General features: G+C 38.0%; 1 protein-coding gene across 1 annotated transcript in view; it reads right to left on the bottom strand.

Annotated features, from left to right (window-relative positions):
- The window catches only part of LOC128994086 (angiopoietin-related protein 1-like), a 207,825-nt gene that overhangs the window by 23,804 nt on the left and 161,572 nt on the right, over positions 1–22,449 (bottom strand). Inside the window, exon 2 of the mRNA XM_054418331.1 lies at positions 9,892–11,122. Coding sequence (XP_054274306.1) covers positions 9,892–11,122 — 1,231 coding nt within the window. The remainder of the gene's footprint in view (positions 1–9,891; positions 11,123–22,449) is intronic.

Genomic DNA, 22,449 nt, shown 5'->3' with positions numbered 1-22,449 from the left:
TCGGGAAACGAATATGGGAGAGAACCCCATAAAACTGCCAACCTCAGCAAAAGAACTCACGAGGGTTCACGACCGAGAAGGATTGCAATGCAGTTTTCTCTGTGTAGGTTAAGTAGTTTTTCCTCTGCTCGCACCTTTTAAGAAAATTAATTGACGATTTTATACATAGCTACATTAGATTAGGTAACGATTGCTCCTCGGTCCACGATCCTGCAACATCATTTTTATACTACGATCCTGTACTATAGTCTGTATAATGGAACTTGTCTCCAAAATACTTGGGGTCTGTCCATTGGTTTAAGGCTCAAGTAAACGGAGGGTCAAGAGACAAGTTTCGTCACACAGACTATAGATGCAACAAGTAATTTGTGCATCACACATGTTAACTACATCGGAACGCAACATCACGATAACTTGATACTCTGAGACAAATAAATGTAAGCCTGTAAAATCTATACGAAACTGAACACCAATCACATGTCACATAATCCAAACTTTGTTAGAAGAAAGTGCGAAGACAGATCGCCGGAGACTGTGGGCTAGGCTACAAGCGACATCTGGTGGTTTATTGGCAACAGATTTCCGCATAATGAAGGACATAAATACACGTCAGATTTCTAATTCTGCAACATTTCTAATTAGAATCGTCCCAAAAAAGGGGAACATGTCGGCCGGACTTGATTGGGGCGGTGAAATGCGCCGATGTCCGATTTCCCATTCAGACAATCCAATATATTGACTACGTGGGCTAACCTATCAGGGACGTCTTAAATAGCCGAAAATATTGACGTTGGCGAGCCACTCGAGCTATTAATAAGTGTCAATGGGATTGTGGGTTTTGATTGATTTGAAATGGGTTAATCTACTGATCAAGCGGTCAAACGGTTTTGACGGAAATTACATACTTAGTGTGACATTCGATTGGATTTTGTAAATTAAATAAGTTGCTTGTTGAACAGAAATGGACCCACTAAAAAGGCAATTAGTTAACTCAAATAGTAATACTTATTTACGATGATTTGAATACGATGATTTGACGATGATTTATCTTGAAAGGTAATAAAAAATATCTTAGAAGGTACCACAGAAAATTCTCCTAGCCTCAGTGACATATTTTTTGACTGTAAGACCTATAGCGGTAAGCGGTAAGCCCGGAAACACAGGGTCTCGGGTTTATAAAGTAGCTCCAAGTAATTTGGATGAATCTGAAGTCTTGGTAAAAATCAAAAGGAAAGAAACCGTTATATTTTAATGTTACCTACTGTAATGAGTTGTTTTCCTTTTATTAAACGGTAGACATAGGGCAATACTTGTTTTTTAAAAGGTAAATAGTAGTTTATACTTCTTACCATTAAAAGAAGTATTCAAAACAAACTGTCTGTGTAGCTTGGCTTGGGATGTGATCGTGACATTGAGTGAGTGAAGAACTGCAGTTCCTTATCTATGGCTTGAACTCTCCTTTAGCAGGATCACTAGACAGTCTGCCGGAAGAAGACGGAGGGGGGGGGGGTAGCAAATTTCTTACTATCCTGTTACGATACATTTAAGAATTTGCAAGCTTTCCACGACGTTTTAATTGTAGTTTTACCTCAGGTTAAGCATTATTTCTTTCAGACATCTCTGAATAAAGTATCAATTCGTCTACCGTATCCTATCTACCTACATACTTAATACAATAAGGGGTTTCTTTGTTACACCCCTTTTTCAGCCGTTCTAAGCAGATTTTTACGATTGATGTGTCATTTTAAAGAGTACAGTATGATCTAGCGAGGGGAATAATCTATATATCTATCTATCTATCTATACTATTATAAAGAAGAGGTGGTGTCTGTGTGTGTTTGTATGAGATAATCTCAAAAACTACTGAACCGACTGGGCTCAAATTGCACATAATTGAAGCTACAGCTCCGAGGATACATATAGAACTATTCCCGATTCGATATTGTCCTAGGGCTCTGCCCCGTGGGCTTTCAAAAATTTGAGGTGATAGATTTAAAAGTAAACATTGATTGATGGTATCCATGGTAACAAAGAACGAACCTAAAAAGTTTAAAAATGTAAACAAGCAGAATAACTAACTGTCAAATTAATTTTGATTTCACAATTCCACACAGCTGGTTCAAACATATTAAATACTGCATGAATATTAGAACAGAGAGGGTAAGGATTATAAATTTAAAATAATGATGTCACTAGCCCGAATGTAAACATTATTTAACATTACTTAAATGGAGCTGTCAAACCATATGTTAATGTAATTTCATTAGTAGGATTATTTTAGTTACTTCATTTGTTTACGTTTATGATCTATTATACTGAGTCTGTTCTAATACTTGTGAAATGTTGTAATAATAATTTATAGGGAATAATCCTACTAATATTATAAATGAGAAAGTTTGGATGTATGGATGTATGGATGGATGTATGGATGTATGGATGTATGGATGTATGGATGTATGGATGTATGGATGTATGTTTGTGACAAGTGAACGCCAAAAATACTGGTCGGATTGGGCTGAAATTTGGCATGATGATAGTTTACATCCCCGATTAACATATAGGCATATTCTTATTTCAAAAATCCTTTCGGACTCCGCCCCAGTGGCTCTGGAATTTCCCATGATAACCTTATGAGAAATGGAATTATTGAATCTTAACAGCTGTTTCAATTAAACAAGTTGGTTCTGTTCTATGATGTTCAATAGCATTAAAGTTACAAGGATTACCAACAGGGTGCAGCACTATTATTTCTTTTACATTTATGACAACAGCTAATTTGCAACCAAAAGGTGAGTGAGCATAGCGAACGAACTTCAACCTGGAGGCGAGTTAGCGTAGTGAACGAGCTAACCTGAAGGCAAGTGAGCGTAGCGAACGAGCTAACCTGAAGGCAAGTGAGAGCAGCGAACGAGCTCCAACCTAAAGGTGAGTGAGGGTAGCGAACGAGCTCTAACCTAAAGGTGAGTGAGCGTAGCGAATAGACTTCAACGAGGACGTGATTGAGCCATGCGAACGAGATCATCTTGAAAATTAAGAAGTTAAACGGGGCAAAGCCCGCGGGTTACAGCTAGTATATATATAAAATCCAATGTATGTTTGTCTGTATGTATGTTTGTTTGTCCTTTATGGACTCCGAAACCGGTCAACAGATTGTAATGAAACTTTCAGGCATTATTAAGCATTATTCAAGGATGGTTTGCAGGGCCTGATTAAGGGTCTAGTCGCCAGTAGGCTGACGTTTTTCGCGCCCCCTCCTCCCTTCCACTACCCCTCCTCTCCGCTACCACTTTCAAAATTTCTAAGAACGAATACTAATACTGAATTCAAAATTAAAAATGGCCAAATGCATTATACTAATATTCAGTTTATTTAAAAACAAAAGAAAACTGATCATAAATAATTAATGCATGGTTTGATTAGGAACTTTTAAAATAGTAAAAAATCGGTTGTTCAAGGAATGTAAACATTTTTTATTTAAAATAATGTATTTATTTTACATTTTATTAAACATATGATTGTATTAAATCAAAAGTAGACCTAACCTAAAATATCAAAAACCAAACAATAATATGCGTACTTTCTAAATTAACTCTGTTAATCACCTAGGCCTAAACCAATTTTATTAGGACCTTTAGATGGAATTACTTAGTTTACAACATTTCACTGTATTTATCTGCAACAAAAAGTATCGTTAAATGTTTTTACAAATCAGTTATTACTATAAACTAGCTGTAACCCATGGGCTTCACCACGTGTTAAGTTAAGCTGAAATAAACAAATAAGTACAGCTGAGGTATTTTTAGCATTAGGTATATGGAAAGTTCCCTTTAGAAAGGAATTACGACCTTAAAGGGCAATTTATAAAATAATGGATAGTTTTGCGCAAGGTTTCTCGTCATTACGGATATTTTAAGTATATGGTTTATGGGAGTGTGACTTGTAGTTTTCTCAAAAGTTCATGGGTACTTTGGACTTTATATATGGATATAATGATTATGAAAATCTGCCGAACGCACCCTTCCCCACCTCCATCCCTATCTGCGCGAATCCTTTTTTTGGAATAAAACATTTTTTACGCCCCCGGTCCCAACTTTAAGTCTGGCTGTCTGGCGCCCCCCTAAAACACTTGGCTGACTGGCGCCCTAGGCTCCAGCCTAATTAGCCTAATGGGTAATCAGGCCCTGATGGTTTGTGTGAAGTTTTGTGCAGATCCGTCAAAAGGCCTCCGCCCCAGTGGCTCTGGAGTTTCCCATGTTAACCTTATGAGTACCATTGAGTACTCATATTTAAATGGAATTAAAGAATCTTAACAGCTGGTTCAACTAAGCAATTTGATTCTGTGATGTTCAATAGCATTAAAAAGTTAATTAGTTTACCAACAGGGTGCAGCACGATTATTTTTTTTTTTAATTTATGACAACATATAATTTGCTCACCAAAAGGTGAGTGAGCGTAGCGAACGAACTTCAACCTGGAGGCGAGTTAGCGTAGCGAACGAGCTAACCTGAAGGCAAGTGAGCGCAGCGAACGAGCTCCAACCTAAAAGTGAGTGAGCGTAGCAAACGAACTTCAACCAGGATCTTGAAAATAAACAAGCATTTGACATAAAAACCACATTAGGACAGGACGACGTCCGTCGGGCCAGCTAGTTACAACTAAAAAGGTCATTTCCTTTAGCGCCCCCCCCCCTAGTATTTGTTTGATTTATTTCTATAGTTCACTTGCAAAGATCCATGGTCAATATACTTCTTTGTCACGATTCAAATGTGAATTGTAATTTAAAATCATTAACTTGAATGTTTGAACAGTAAAAGTTGTAGTTAGTAGAATGGTAGAATCATGAATATTTACTAATCTTTTGTTATTTACAGCTAAATGAGTATTTTTCTGCTATGACAAAAAATTTAGTTCTACAAAATACAACCTTATATTGTTAGTTTGTATTTTTCTCATAAACAGGCTCCATGTTTTGTCGGTGTCATATAGCTCTAATATAGAGCTCTATCATTGAATATTGCATACTGAAGTAGACATCCCATCTATACAGGGAGATTGGTACTCAGTGTGACAAAATATTTTTGGTGTAAGTACAAAGTAAATTAAGTGTGATGATGCATATCAACTGTTCCAAGTCTAAATATTAGCTTCCCAAAAAATTATAGACATAAAGCTCAATGGTGTAGCATATGGTCGGAAAGCTTATAAAATGCAGCAGTTTTTAACACTTTCTTGTATACAGGGTGTGAAAAATGCAATAGACCATTGATTTTTAAATTTTTATCAAACATCTTAATTTTTATCTTTGAATCTATTTACAATGGAGTTTTTACAACCATCATTTTCTATTATTCTTGTTCAAAATTCAATGTAGAACACAAAAAAGACATTATCTACTCAAATCCATTTACAGGTAATTGAGAAATCGCTGTATTAAGTAAATAAAGCATGGTTATTTTTGAAAAAAAGTATATTCGACTATAATCAGTAATTTACATCAGCGCAATCGCAATCTGTCGATCGCTCACATCAACTACAACAATTTTGATTATAAAACTGGCGACAACTTTAACATGGAGATGGAACATCTAGGTATTGTGTTTTGACTGCCACTCAAGAACTATTAAAATATATAATTATAAAGCCTATTACTTATCCACACAGGTGGACTATGGCTGCTCCGGTGGCCAATTTCTTGAGGTGTTCGCCCGATAATTGGTCAGCCCGCCCATCGCCAGGAGCGCTCACTGCCGCCCAGCCGCCCATCTACACGGGGCTTTCTACCACACACCGTCCATTAATTTGTCGACATGCGAATTTCAGGGAATAATTTTTGAAATAATAACAACTTTCTGATAATACCGTACATTTACGATCGAATGTTTCCATGTTCTCAGCCTTGTTAACAATTAGTGGCGTATCAGGTTCTTTAGGTTTCTGGAGCAGGTAATTTAAACATTATGGTCTATAAGTGGTGGGACAAGCTAATCTAATTTAGGTTATGTGTGTAGCCTGTACTTTTGAGAAACTTGTAACGTATGGCTTAACTGCATCAATCATTTTGGTGTTTCTGAACCAAAAGGTGGCCTGAATGTAGCGATTCTGCTTAGTGTTACTGAAATATACAAAGTACTAGGTTGGTAATTACTCTACTAAAATTAAGCTTTTCATCCAATGGTAAAACAGTTTCAGATGCTACAATGTAATGAAACGTCTTTTTTAGCAACTTCCAAATCAAATGTCTTAGGCAGGTTTGCTTGTGTATATTTCTGGTTCGGTTGGGTTGAGTGCGTTGATGATAAAGTATAAGGCATATTTGATAGTGCACTTTTCCCCTTTTAATATGCCACAGGTTAAGCAACAGCTGGCAAATGTCTCTTCTGTTGGGTTGTGGTATTATAGTTAAATGGAAATTAGGCAATGGAGTTCAATACCTCATGATCTGTATATTCCTACATCAATAGACAAGGAAATCAATTGTTCATACGCCTTAATTAATTGATGCAATAGTGGATTGATTATAGATGTTTCCGATAAGACTGGTTTGCCGATACGTATCGTTGTTTAATCTGCTTAAGCAAAAAAGACTATTGCATGATACATATGCATTTGGTTTACAAATGATTTAATATAGTCTGTATGGTGGAGCTTGGCTCCCTAACCTCTTTATAGAGGGTCAAGAGACCAGTTCCATCAAACAGAGTATAACTAAAAATATCAACATGTTGATTGGCATAGAGTGGAGCATTTTACAATAGCTTTGAGTTATAATATCTATTATGAGTTTCCACAGATGAAAAGGGTGATAAAAGTAACTATGTATAGTTAAAACTAAAGTTTTGTGTTTTGATATAATTCCACGACGACGAATATACAGGGTGATTCAAAAAGGACTTTACAACTTTGAAAATTCATATAAATCTTATTAAACAAGGTACAGAGCTGGTTTTGGTGTTGTTTTAAAGGAAAACACTTTGAGTTTTTTTAACATAAAATATCAAATTTTTACCTTAAAAGGAATTTTAGGTACGAAAAAATATCGAAAACCGTTAAATTTTTAAAAGAAATTTAACAAATTTTGGAATTTTGGAGAGGTTAAAATTTCCCCCCAGAAATCACGAATTTCCCCCCCCCCATATTATTCTTATGGGAAATAACATTGAAAAATATCGACTTTCATACGCTCATCTGAACCATTTAGAAACGTGCTAGAGACTTGGAATTTTGTAGTATTGCAGTATGGGATCTTAAATTAACGGTAGAATTTGCAAAAAGTCCCATTTTTAAATGGCGGACCTCTGAAAACGACAAATCACGTTTTTTTAAAACGGCTATAGCTCGAAAACGGTAAGAGCTAGAAACAATTTTAGGAAAAATCGTAGGTTCGGAATTAAATTTTCTACAAGACACTCTTAGGCGTTTATCGAAAATCGCACTCCTTCAGCTTCAAAAAATGCCACATTTTCAAAATTTGTTAAATTTCTTTCAAAATTTTAACGGTTTTCGTAATTTTGTCTTACTTAAAATTCCTTTTAAGGTAAAAATTTGATATTTTAAGGTAAAAAAAACTTGAAGTGTTTTTCTTTAAAACAACACCAAAACCAGCTCTGTACCTTGTTTAATAAGATTTATATGAATTTTCAAAGTTGTAAAGTCCTTTTTGAATCACCCTGTACAAGCGGAAACATATGAGGGGAATATGAGTGACAAGTAGGATAAGCGATAGCCTTGTTACTAAGATCAGCTGATCCTGTATCCAGGACCCTTCTTTAAAAGCCCAACCAATGACAGCTGGGTTCAGTTTCGAACCATCAAAAGCTACTGACTTTTTAGGATCGAACCCGCGACCTTCTGATTCGAACACTATATCCACTCCACTTTGCTGTGGAATGAAAACAATTTTATAGTCTCATTTACAACCCAAGAACTTTGAATATCAAAAATGTTTTGCAAACAATAGCCTTTAGGGTCAGATTGCGGTGGTCTCGCCCAGAAGATGGGCGTTGACGAAAGCGTCCACCTGTCTCAACAGCTTTCACTAGTTCCTCCGAAGAAGCATGGAATGCGCCCGACATTTCCTTCCGCAGCAGGTTCAATGTTATTCAATCAGTGTCACCGTCTTGATGACCTCACTGAGGTAAGTCCAGTTACCTCGAGGTTACCTTGTGTTAATAGGTGTGATCCCCGTCCCTGCTGATGACCGATGACAAAAACTAGTAGACTTTGTCGTCCTGCGTAACTCCTTGCATTGGTTTATTGTGGAAGAGTTTATTAATTTTACCGAGTGAGAAATGTCTTAAATATACCATAAGGCGTTTTAGTAAAGCCTAAATAGTACCGGCACGTTTATCCCATTATGGAAATTTGAAGGCCTGTTGTGAAATATATAAACTTGTTAACCACTTTGGCAAACTAATCTTAAGTTAATCAAGATTAAATATGGAAAATATAAAATATAAAATATAAAATAAAATCATCTACAAAACAAAGAAACATCACCATAGGGGTGAGTCAGTACAGTTTAAGGGTAGGTGGTACCCCCGTTCAGGTATTTACGCTATTTATTTTAATTACAACATTTACACTGTTAGAGTGTGTATGTTACCCTCCAGGACATTTATCATGTTTATAATGCTAAACAAGGTCCGTGTATCCATACTTTTTTCTCTAGCCGATGTCATGCCATGTGTTGGTTTACTCGTCCCATGATAATTACAACGAAAAATAATAGGTATGTAACCCTAACCTAACAAACCCTATAACTCCACGAATAAACAAGCTTGTCAACCAAACATGATTGAATTGTGTCAAGTGTCAGTCCAATATTCCTATTTTATTTTTATTGTAATTTGGGCTATTGTACAGCCGTTACAAATTATTTCAAACACAAATCGTAAGAAATCGAGTTTCTTTTCTTCGAATTCTTTTCAAAACAAAAACGACCACATCCAATCACATTGATTCTGATCACGATTACTTCGAACTTTAATTTACACCACTTTTAATTAAACACTATGCGGAATGTTATTACGGGTGTTACACATGGTATAAAAATCTTTAATTGTCGAAGAAAGACACGATAATAACTTACCTTTCCCCGACCAATTATCCGGGTAACGTATATTATCTACCAGACCACTTTCTCTAAATTATCTCAGATTATTCTTATTGACATGGGATGCCTTTTAAAACGCCAGTGAGGCGTATGTGTTCCAAATCAGTCAGGAGCAGAAATGTCTTATTACCTTATTCATCCATGGCCACCGATAACGACGGAATGAAATGAAAGTTGTTTGGGATTTTATTGGGATCTATGTAACAATACTGGTTTTGTCAATAGGAAGGAAGCCCAATTTACTTTTGGAATCACATATTTGTTTAATCTAGAGCGTAGACCACAAAATTAAGCGACACATTTTCAAGTAATGAGATTTTGAAATGCATAGTACAATGAAATGCATTAGGGCATAGTAGTCATGTCTCCATGAATTGAAAGATAGATAAAATATCTTAAAAGGTAAAAAGTAAATAGTATTTTGATCATCCACTTTAACACTCTGGAATGTCTTATAGCCTAAGAAACTCCATTTTTTTCAATAACAGTTTTGTTGTGTAATGATTTATTTAGTTTTTTTTTTTTAATTAGTATAGCCACTGAAGAATACAATCGACCTAGCCGAATATGAGACCACTCTTTTTGGACTCAATTTTCAATACAGATTCCAATTTTTAGTAATAACCGCTCAAAAGGTATCAATCGTAAGCAAGTGCATTTCAGCTTACGCACAAACTAAATCATGTGGACCGATCCTTCGACGTGTCAACACTGATACGGCATAAAACCTTTACAAACAAAACATTAAAGAAAATATAGAAGTAAAATCCAATACATACCTTGACATCCTTGATGTTGGGTATAATGTCGGTAGCGAAGGTATTGTTGGCGGGGAGGGGCTTGTTCTTGACGCTGGGGAAGATGACTCCTCTGTTCCTGCTGCTGCCTCGGCCCGGAGGAACCCCCTGGACCACTCCAGGAGCTGCTGTGATGACGGACGGTGTCGTCGTGGGGATGGTCTGTCCTTGGGTCGTCGGGGTCGTGAACGTCACCGGTGGAGGTGGTTCGGTCAAGGTGGGGTCGTTGGTGTCCTGGAACCTGTTCTGGTCAAACTCCACTATCCTGTCTATCGTCGGGTCGAGAAGGAGTTCCGCCGGCACCGGCCGCTGTGCTAACGTCACGACGTCGTTCTCTTGCTTCTTCAGTCTCTTCTCGACCATATCTAGGTTGGCAATGATCTTGTTCGTGTTTGTCCTCAAGTCGTCGTGGATATTGCTAATAGCTCTCTCTTGTCTTTGTGTTTGTGTGAGAAGCTCGTCGGACTTTGGCACTAGATCATCCACTGACGTTTTCGTGCCTACAACCACGTCCCACACCTCGTCCATCTTGTTTGACACTGACAGGATGGGATGCATCTGTCTCACCAGCTTGTCCAGTTTGCTGTTCTTGATGATCGTCGTGGTCGGGGTGGGAGGGGTTGTTGAAGTTCTGTTCCTGAAAGCCTGAGGAGGAGGTCCTGTTTGGATTACCACTGGTTCGACCACAGCTTCATGCACATCAGACATCATGCTTAAAATCTTCCCGAGGTTCTCGGACACCAGGTTGATGTGGAATTGCAGTTTCCTGTCCACATTCGAAGTGGAACTCCTCAAGGAGTCAAGTTCGGAACTGAGTACTTTCGTGATGTCCAACACGTTCATGCTTATAGGTTTCTTCTCACTGGCTTCCGCGTTTATATCGTCCGCTGGAAGAAAGTTGGAGTCTAGTTGGTTCTTCAAACCCACCAACTTACTGTCTATGTTACTGACCTTTTGGTCGAGCTGAACGAGTCTCTCACTCAAATTATTATCCACCTGACTTAACGTTCCTCCTTGAAACAGTTTGAGATCGAATGTTTGAAGTTTCTCGATGATGGAGTCTGTTTTGTCGATGTTGTCGTTGACTCTTGAGTCTAGAGCTTCCACCCGCCTCATTAGGTGTTCTACAGCTTTGTCCAAGTTCTCTATTCTCTGCAGCTTCGACTCCAGCGTCGAGACGATCACTTCGAACACGTTGAACAGGTATTGTTCCCTAAAACAAAAGAATTTTACATTAGAAACACAGCGACACAAACTCTATAGATAATTTGAAACCATTTAAACCACAGGTAGACCACTGGCATACATTAATGATGTTTGATGTCATTCTAAGCAGAAAAAACATATATGGGTGCAATTTTTCCTTCGTAAATCACAAGGGAATGACATTTATGACATAATTATTTGATCATGAGAATGAATCAAAATGGAAAGCAGCGGAACCTGGATATCCCGCGGGTACGATATTGGCCGTATTTCGTAGGTAATTTACGTAAATGAACTGTAGTCGGCGTTCCTGAGGCCTTGCCGCCGCCACCCCATCAATCTCTTCAGCCATCCGCCACCACATCCGCCGCTGCTACTCGGGACACGGAGGCAGCCGAATATACTAACTTTATATTTTTTAACATTTGCATTCATAATCTGTTTACTGGAGGCATTTATATGCTTTGGGGTTTGCAACGAAGAATCTTATTTACCTAACCCCTTAAACCTAAAAAATTACCTTATTTACCGGATTAACCTTTATTTATTTGTTTAAATGCTCTTTGAAATGTTGTGGAGTCTATAATTTACTAGGCCTATACTTTTACCTCTATGCAGTTTTATCCTCAACGCTTAAGACTGGACTGCTAAACATTTGAGTATACAAGCTTCAAATTCGTGATTCACTAATCACTATCTTATCACCTGAGAAATTTCCTAACTTTTTGATGGTTCATAACTGTACTAAGCCGTCCTCGATCGTGGGCTCTAGTCTGAAGAAAGCTCATAGTAACGAAACTGTGATCTCTCATTCACTCATCTCTGGGGAGCGAGCTATTCTACAGCCCAGGACTTTGGTCCAAAAGGTTTTGGGTTCAATCCCGCAAATCATCAATTGATTTCATCTAAGTAATAATGTTCCAGGCCTATTCTGAAGTAACGCGAAAAACAACCCCGGGCTAGAGCCTAGGCAAAGAAATCCTTCACTAATTTCCGCCTTACGCATCTGGTTCGCTGGCAACGTACTTATCTAATCTAGATAAGTGTATGTACCTTATGTGATAGCAATAGTATTTCAACTAGATTTAAACAGACACATGCGTTAATTATTACTAATAGTACATTCATTTCCACTTTTAAACTTTCTCGCTAGATTTCCCAATATTGGATTATGACACCACGCGTTGCGTACTCATAGAGCCATATTTAAAACTCCTTGCGTATTATCAATCTGGAGGAAGGCGATAGTTAAACATGCAGTAATATGAGAGTCCGGCGGCGGCGACCGGGAATTAGCCTCCCTTGCAAGACACACGTGCAATTAGTATATCATAGTTGGGACTAATTGCACAACAGGCTGCAATTGACGATTTAGCTGTGCGATAAAACACGGCTGAAGGCTGTGACTTGATTAGTACGGGATCGAATTCAATAAGAGTTTATCATGGCCCGCGCCGGTGATTACAGTGTGCAGCAAATGCAAAATGGTTCGAATTGGCACAAAGTTGCAGCTGTTGAGTGAATTTGTTTTAATTTAGTGGGTAAAATGGTTGTCAGATGTAGTGAGGACGTAAATGGTCATTGTAAGAACAGGAGTTTGGCGTCGACTATTGGCATGGATAACACTAGGCCTATGTTGGTTATAAAGACATCCCATTTACATGGACCAGCTGTCGTCAATATTTTTTGAAAAAGATCATAGTTATGTAAGCCAGCCACCGAATGCGCTAGAGCCTGTTGTTGACATAGCTGATGGGTCATAGTTTCTATAGCTCACAATAAGTCGTTCCATCATTTCTGAAGAGGATTTTGTGTTATGTAGAAAAGTGTATTGAATTACCAGAGTATGATTGTAAAATCAGCTGACGCACACAGAGAAAGCCTCAGTTTCAGTCTAAGCAAGAAGACCAGAGACGGTAAGACAATATGTGTAAGTATGTAAGCCCAATTGAGGAGCAAAACCTTCTGGCCGTGTGTCAAGCTAATCAATGATGATATAATGCACTATCTGAATAAGGTTCTTAAAAACCTAATTGTTGTCGACGATAAAAAGAATAAATTAGCTAATGTCAGGTTTAACTTCGTTGATTAACGGACATTTTCCGTTGTGATTAATAAATCACAGTTTTACGTAGTTTCGGGATCTGGAAACTAATATATCGAAACTATAACAAGATTAGTACACGCATCCAGCCAAAGCTGGGAAGTGATAAAAGAAAACCCACACAGAGATATAGTGTGGTACTAACTATTTAGTAGTAAAAACAAGAAAAAATGATTTGAACAATAATAAGTAGAAATAAATGGCAAGTGAAAAAAGTTAAGAGGTCTGCACCAGATGATGGCATAAGCGAGATTCCACTTGGGATAATAAACTAAATGGTCTTGTTAACTTAATTTACAAAACATGATTAACGTAAGTAAATCATCTTTTCGCAACTTAAAATTATAATTACCTGTTTAAATTCCTGAGAGGGCAGAATCAAGATAATAAGAAACAGCAAATGTGTGGTCCAACCGCTAGGGGCGAATTTAAATCATTTGCTGTCAATTGTAATTAATTAAATTCGAATGCGAACTCGATTTCACCGGAGAGAAAATGAAAAGTTCATCTCGGCCTGTTCACAGATACATTGTGAGATCTAGCTACAGTTAGCGGTGAAGGGCGATGGGGGCGGAGGACCACCGTGGTGCCGCCTCCAAGGTGCCACCCCCAGGCCTACACTATCGCAACAAGCGGCTAAACCGACAGTGGTCACTCCTATTAGACCGTATCTGCGACCAACGTCTAACTTACAGACCTCGTAATTCTCTGGTTCAACCCATACATGTGAGGAACTTTCTGTTGAGCTTTGAATGGAAATCGGTTAGATCTGATATGGGTGTAGTGATCGACTCAGTTACGTGTATGGTACGAAAGTACAATTGCTGCAGTACAGTCGGGTACAGTTTTGGGTTGGTGAGATTTGACTCTCAATATAGTTCAGTTGAGTCCGCAAAATGCATTTTAAAAACTGTCAGCTATTTCAGATCGCTTTTTGAGGTTTTAAGTATCTATTTTCAAAGAGCTTTTCATGATTATCATCGAATTCATATAAATAATTTACGATATTTACGTATAATTCCAACATTTTGTTGTATAGTGTACTGCTTTAGACATTGTCCAATTGGAATCTCCACACTATCTTCTTCTACAGGCCTAATCAACGAACGATACACTTATCGATTTTCAACCCTAATCAATAGCGCAGAGTTTTTCGTTGAACGAGGTACCGTAAGTAAATATGTTGCACGCTTTTAGAATTGTATAGGATAGAACTACTTTACGGAGAGAATAGTTATTTGTGTAACTAGTGTGCAAGTGGCACTTTGCTGCACATGAGAGAAATTTTTATGTTTACCCACGAGTTGTGGGTGAGTTTGGAAAGTTTCTCGAGTGCAGTAAAGGCACTTTGCACTCGCGTTACACATTATATTTTTCAAACAGTTACTATAAAGCATATAAATAGTGAGTATTTCAAACACTATACAACACGTTTTTAGGTAAGGTCAAAACCAAGCATTGAACGAAATGGGAAATGCTGCACCAGCTGATCGTAGTCGTAGTATCTTTAACTGTTGCCAACTTATTTTCAAGCGTACACGGATTAGGTGCCTAATAAAAGCACGCATTTTTGTGTTGTTTGGTTAAAATACTTGAGTGCGGCAAAATAAAGAGTTCGGCAAAAGTAAAAGAGTGTGGCAAAAGTAAGTAAATGCAGCAATTAGCAGCATTCTGTACTATAATCAGTGCAAGGAAGCCCACTTAGGGTAAAAACATAGTGGAGCGGCGAGGCTAGACGGTAGCGGAGAGCGTAGCCGAGCGGGTTTAAAAGAATACACGTAGTTGGACGCGCTAAAGCATAGTGGAGCGGGGAGCGGCGCTGGTTCCCGCGTCAACACGCTAGCCTCTCTGCTCGTGAATTCACCCCCGATTTCTTTACCTCGAGGGTTCAGTCGAGCAGCGCTGGTTGTACGAGATGGACGTCGAAAGTTTTATTTTGTCTATTCGTGAACGTCGTCCTGTTTGGGACCAGCAAATACCTGAGCACCATAATCGTTATGTTCTCGACCGACTATGGAAGGAAATAAGCAAGGAGAACAGCTGTTCAGGTAAGATAAAGTTTTATTTATTAGCATACACTAAACAGCACACCAAAAACAAAAAAATTTACATCACTGCTTGTCGTCTTTCTTCAATTTAATAGGATTTTCCTGAAAATATGCCTTAAATGTATCACGTAGAAGCATTGCTGCGGATGGCGGTCGGCCTCTTTGTCTTCGTCGTCGTGCCGGTTGGGGATCTACATGAGCCTTGTCACCGGGTAATACCTCGGTCAAATGCCTTTCAAATCCTTCTTTCTCAATGATTGTATTTTGAAGGACACATACAGCCTTAATTATGTGATCAGCAGTCTCGTGTTTCGTTTCAATACTCTTTGATAGTATTCTCCATTTAGAATACAAAATTCCAAATGAGCACTCGATAGTTTTTCTTGCCCTTGAGTGCCTAAAATTGTATGCAATTTTGTCCATTGTTAAATTTTCAGCTGGGTAGGGTATTAATAAATTACCTGATAGAGGATAAGCCTCGTCACCAAGAAAAACCATAGGCGCTTTAACTTGTGTTCCTGGTAAGTAACTATCATCTGGAATATTTAACTGGTTACTTTTCATCTGTAAGTACATATCTGAAGCTGCAAATGTAGCTCCATCGTTCTGCTTTCCAAATCCTCCAACATCGGTCATAGCAAATCTATATTGAGCGTCACAGACACCTTGTAAGGTTATTGAATAAAACTTTTTATAGTTGTAAAACATCGTTCCAGAGTGTGGAGGGCAAATGATTCTAACATGTTTTACATCTATGCATCCAATACAATTTGGGAAATTCCAAAGTTCGAAGTACTCACGGCTAGTACGAAGGAACGTGTCTGTCGTAGGTACAGGCATGTGGATTGGCTGCAAAACATTCCATAGTTCTTTCACAGTTTCACTGACAATTTTGCTTATTGTTGAAGCTCCAATTCTAAAAGCGAATGATAGACTTTTGAAAGATGCGCCAGTAGCCAGGTATCTGAAAACAACCACGCCAAAAAAAAAGTTGCAATGCTAGAAGAAAGAAAAACTAAAAAAGAAAAGGAACTAAATAAGAATACTGAAGACGAAGATTTTATGTTTTTTGAAAGTCTCAAGCCCCATCTCAAGTTAATCACTGGAATAGACAAATTAATGTTTCGAAATGATGTACAAAATTTGGTAATGAAATATGCATATTTCAATAAGGAGGTAAATTCATCATCACATTCTACTCCTGCTTCTGTTCAAGATTCGTTTCACGAGTCCCGTACGCAAACCCCAATCAGTGAAAGCCCATACACTTTAACAAACCTTGATGAAATCTCAGGTGCCGAGTCTGGTGTTCAGGAAGTTTGGAGTGGCAATATGACATTTTAAATTCAGTCAATAAATTAACTTGTTTTGATTTGTATTATATTGTAAGTTTGGAGTGGCAATATGAAATTTCAAATTCAGTCAATAAATTAACTTGTTTTGATTTGTATTATATTGTATTTTAATTACTGCCTTAATTAAGTGGTCTATTATTACGTATGAAACGACCATACATGTCTATGCAATTACCAAATATACCACTGTGCACTTTGGCTTTTGATTTTTTACAAGTATACTATAATAAAACATACCTCAGTGTAATAAGTAGCTTCTCTTCACATTCAATCGGCTGCTTTACAAAATTGTTATATTTCACCGATATATGAGGAGAGATCAGGTTCAATATATATTCAAAAGTGCTGTAATCCATCCTAGTGTATTGGAAAAAGCGATCCGGATATTGCTTCAATTGTGGAAACAGGTGGTGGTACTCTCCAAACTCTTTACGCTCCCTATTTACTGGATGAACCGCGCAACTTCTTATACCGCCCAAAACAGTAATCATTTTGAGCGCACTGCTGTCAAATAACAAATAATCATCATCACTGTCTGACGACATTTTGCAGACTGAGGAATCAAGCCTCATGGCTCGCCACGCTAAGCTCGCCGCTCCACTATGTGCATGTGAAGCGCCGCTACTATCGGGGGTCAAAACCCGCTCGGCGACGCTCTCCGCTACCGTCTAGCCTCGCCGCTCCACTATGTTTTTACCCTTAGTCAGGGGACTGTAGGAAAAAATAGTTGTCAAACCTTGTAGTGATATTTTATGTGTTTTTGTATGAAATTGTAAAAAGTTTTTGAGTTGAAAAATAAACAATTTTATCACTAGTGTTTCAACAACTGTTTCTCATTGAGTATAACCAACCTGTGTTCTCCAACTTCTTTCAACCAACAATCTACTGGATTCCCTGGGAACAAGTTTCGCCAGCAAAACATGTTCTGAATCATTTCACATTACAGACCTGGGATGTAAATAAAGCAGATTTGTACATATTTCACAGAAACAGACGCGGATTGCGCAACTCACTTTCGCCGTATGGATGACAGGCGAGCGGTTTATAAGGACGACAGAGACGGATGGCGGCGAACACTATTTGTCGAGAAGTGTCGCAGCCAGAACTGGATCCATAGACACTTACATAAAGTAGCAGGAGAAATGTGCCTCTTTACAATTTACAAGAGAAAAAACCGTTTGAATAGATGTTGAGAAACAGGTGACAGTCATGGATGACGGTAGAGCATGTGGCTGCAACTGCACTGTTGTTTGGATGTTGTTACCGACACTGCAGTAGTTGATGTATTTGTTATGAAATAACGCTTGAATAACAGATATTTCCACAGAGTATCCCGTAAGTATGTACAAAACAGTACATACTTAAGTACAAAACAATCAGGAATAGGTTTATTAATGATTATTTTTTCTGAAATGATGCAATGGCATCTCTTGGCTTGATAAAATGGTATACACATTTTCAAAAATATATCTTAAATAGTTTTTTACTTATAAGTGTAGAACAAAAAGAAAATGGTGGATATCTCGCCAATAAGACATTCTTAGAAAATATTATTCCTGATTTTCGTTTTATTTTAACCCAATACACCTATTCCAAAATTGTATGCACTTACATACGGGACACCCTGTATAGTGACGATTGTTCTGTTCTCCAGTACGGAGAAAAAAACTCTCGTTTGGAAGACTTATCATGTGCAGTTTTTTAGATACGTAGACCAATAGCTTTAAAATAAGCTTCAAGCATTTGATCGCCCACGGAATGACCAAAAAGCTAAACGGTTTTGGTGATTTCCGGTATTTGAACCTCGGTCTCCAGAAATGAAGCTTCGCGCTCTGTTCACAATACTAAACGCTCCCGTGGCTAACATAAAATTGTAAGTTCATATTAAAATCGGAACAAATTGTAACACTTTGAACTGTACAGAATCAACCAAGAGAGTATCTTTATGTCAAAATCACTTGGAACAAAAGCAATACACATTAATTCTCACCGTGATAAACAATATGAACAATGAGTAATGCAATGTTTCATAGTATTGCATTGAATATTGCCATGAGGCAGGAGACCCATATTTGGACATTTCTCAATCTCACAGGCTTGCAAGATGTGAAATAGGCAAGATTTATGGCAGTGAGAGGCGTGATTTGGACCGAAACATCAGATGGAGCGAAGCCTTGAAGCGATCCTTGCAATGCGTCCGATAGTTGTAATTTACTGTATAAATTGATATTGCTCTGCTGCTTGGTACGTAGCTTTCGTAAAGTTTGATAAAATAGGATCTTTTACAATATTCTGCATGCCCACAGAGCAATTCAGCAATTGAATGAATTGTGATGCAAGCACACAGTTAGATCATTGAAATATAGCGTGAATAGTAGTAGTAACAATATTGGTATTTTATTAATTGTACTTAATTTTGATCACACAAGCAACGGAAACAGTTATCATGCTTACTTTGTTAAAACTGGTAGCTACAACATCACGGTACAATCTATGGTGCTAAGATATTGATAGATTACGTTGAAGTGGTTTTAAATTTCGTCAAATAACAAGAGTCAAATAGCAATTTGGATATACCGGTTAATAATAATCCTAAAATGTTCTAATTTAACCCGTAAGCATGAGAAATCCTATTTAAGCACTGTATAATTTATGTATGGTTGTATGATGGAACCTATCTCCAAACCCTTCGTCTACCGTGGAATGACTGATGCCTTAAACCATTGGCCAATTCCCAGGAAGCCAGATTCAGGAGACAAGTGCCATCATACATACTATAGTATATTGTCGAATCTTGGACTTCATGGGTTGACCACCTCGTTGAATCGGCGAAGATAAAATCTGTATGATGGGACCTGTCTGACTCCTGGCCCTCCGTCTTCCTGGGACTGGCCCGGGCTCTAAGCCATTGGTCAGTCTTTAGGAAGCAGGAGATTCAGGAGACATGTACCACCATACAGATAGTCTACACGTCGGATGCGTCGTAGCAATCCATCTTCGGGACAAACTACGATTGATCTGATTTGACCATGGAAGCCTCCCATTGAGCTTTGACATTTGGAGTTTATATCACCACCTTCACATATTCCGGTCTTCATCTTAACCCAACAAAGCAAATACAAAATCGAGACAACAATGACCCGATGCTGGAGGTGACGCCACTAAGGACAGATCGCATCGCGTCATCCATGCAAATCTCATGTCGTGATTGACAGTCGGGTGTCAAGGGAAAGTCAATCACACTACACCACCTACCTCGACACACACTACTGCCGAATGTGTATCCTTTCACTGACATTGATACTACACAGGGGCTTTCCTTCATCGCCCATTGTTTGGACCAATTGTAATTCAGATTTCTTCCACTGGTAGCGGAGAAATTGAACGTATGTTAGTTTTGGAGTTTTTCATAACATGATAGAAGACCGTCGTTGACAAAATATTTCTTAGGTTGGATTAGTATCAATCAAATTCATTCAATGTTACAATGTACAATGTACCAGGGTGGGATTTTGAAGGTGAAGAAGTGAAGGATGAGTTTTAAATATATAAGAGATACTACTAACTATCAGGTTAGTTAAGTTAGTCAGGACCAGAATTAAAAACTCAATGATGACGGGAAATTATATAATCACTGCGTTTGTTAGTGATATATTCTCACGTCGATGTTAACAAATCCAGTTTGATATGTGAGAGAACAACGGAAAACACTATAGAAAATCTGCATCAATAATGTGAGGCTGTGAGATCAACTTTTTCATCTACAAAAATAAAATATTTATATTTATTTTTTCATCCCTACTTCAAATCCTAGGACACTAGGCTGCAGCCCAGGATAGATTTTCATATTACTTCAGCCTAGGCCTATAGTTGTGGCATAAACAAAATCAACTATCGATTATCAATTATTACGGATAAAATCAATTGGTTATTAGTGGGATTTGAACCCGTGAACCCGTGACCTCTGAGACCCGCACTCTAATTAGACCACCTCGCTTCCCACAACGATAGTCAGTGATGTGAATATAAGGTGTATACTCAAATATATACACTCAAATATAATCGTATATATTTTCACATTATTTGTTCGTTTTGTTAACTAAAGATTTTAAACATAAGGTAAATAAAGATGTTGAAGTGTAAATTGTATCAACAATTGCTTTTTCGTCGATAATACCACGGATGATTAAAATATACGGTATAAACTCATAGCATCGGTACTGTTTCCGTTAATTGAATTTAGTAGGATGAGCCAAACCCAACTCTGGTCACCAGGTTGGTAAGTTAGCCAGACACAAGGGTTTATCATTTTCTACTACAAACTAATGAACAGTCACACAAGAATTCCATTCCCCGGTTTCCTGTTTCCGAGTGGTTTGCGGTCGCAAAAACCGAACGACCAGACAGCAACGAGGAAACGATTAGGGGACAGTCGAAATTTTGTAATTAATGGAGGTTTAAAATTCGCGAGTGCAGACTGCAGAGTGTAGCAATTACCGCAGTAATGAGGGTCCACGAACTAGATTATCCGCGGAATTGGACAGTTTTGGCGGGTAACGTAGCATTACACGTGCTTTCACACCTCTGTATGATTATCCGCTTACATCAGGATATTGTGTCAGCGATATTCTTAGGCAAGCGCGCCTGCGCCGAATCTGCGTCGGTTGTATGTGGAGATCAAGCTGTAAGCGACCGTAATACATGTTAAGTTCCCTAACTCAGGTCAAGTGGAGCCCTCGGATATTCTAAATGGGGAGTTCTAAAAAGGTGTTGAAAGTAAAAAGTTCAAAGGTCACTAGTACAAATAATTAGTGCTTGAAAACATAACATTCGGATAACTGACTGGAGTTACATAATTTGAAATCAAACGTTTTAAAAACTGAAAGCACACAAAATGGCTTGCTTAATATACAGGTTTTAAATAGTTGGGTTTAAGATAGCAACCGACCTTCAGAAAACTTTGGCAGCACCACGTGTTAGAAGGGAACCTTGGTAGAACTCGTTGCAGGGTAATATCTGGACACATGATGACTGATTTGAATTTTTATAAGTGACACTAAAACAAACTGGCTTTAGTTATCCAACCCTTTAAGTAATTTAAATATATAGATTTTCACCACTCCATATATGAAATTAGTTCATTGCCATACAGTCAGAAAATCGTCAATTTCCAATATAGAAAATTTCTTGAATCTATGAAAGGAATAAGAGAATGGTGTATCGATGGCTGTATTACCTCCGTAATGCCCAAGATACCCCTCACGACAACTAGGAAAAAAGATCGCCTATTGAAACTTTTAAGAAGTTTGCTGGTGGAAGTCCGACGATCAGTTCTTAGATTTTTAGTGAGGTTATTATATATGACCGGCCACAAGATTGACTAGAGATCTAATCGCCCAACAATCAAATGGTCACCGGTTCGATCCTAAGAAAAATCAGCAGTTTTTTAAAACGTTTTTATTAGCTCGCTTTCTTGTCCGGTACAAATTTTACACTCAATTTTATACTAACTTCCCGATGCGCTAGATACTTGAAACTTTTCATCATTCCTCACAAATGGATGACAATGCAATATTATATATAATTTAATTTTCATACTCCCCTTGGGCTACGCCCTATAGGCTTGTTTTTATTAGCTCGCTTTCTTACAAATTTTGATATCAATTTTAAACTAAGATCCCGATGAGCTAGAGACTTGAAACTTGAAACATAGCTCACAAATGGATGACAATGCAATATTATATAATTTAATTTTCATATTTCCCTCGGGCTACGCCCCATGGGCTTCCAAATTTTCCATGTTTACATTTTGAAAGAATGTATATAT

Source organism: Macrosteles quadrilineatus, unplaced genomic scaffold, assembly GCF_028750875.1.
Source record: "Macrosteles quadrilineatus isolate MER2022 unplaced genomic scaffold, UCM_ALF_1.0 Scaffold_5__1_contigs__length_97177068, whole genome shotgun sequence".
NCBI lineage: Eukaryota > Metazoa > Arthropoda > Insecta > Hemiptera > Cicadellidae > Macrosteles > Macrosteles quadrilineatus.
The sequence above is the reverse complement of the archived record's forward strand: the minus strand, read 5'-3'. Positions and strand labels throughout refer to the sequence as shown.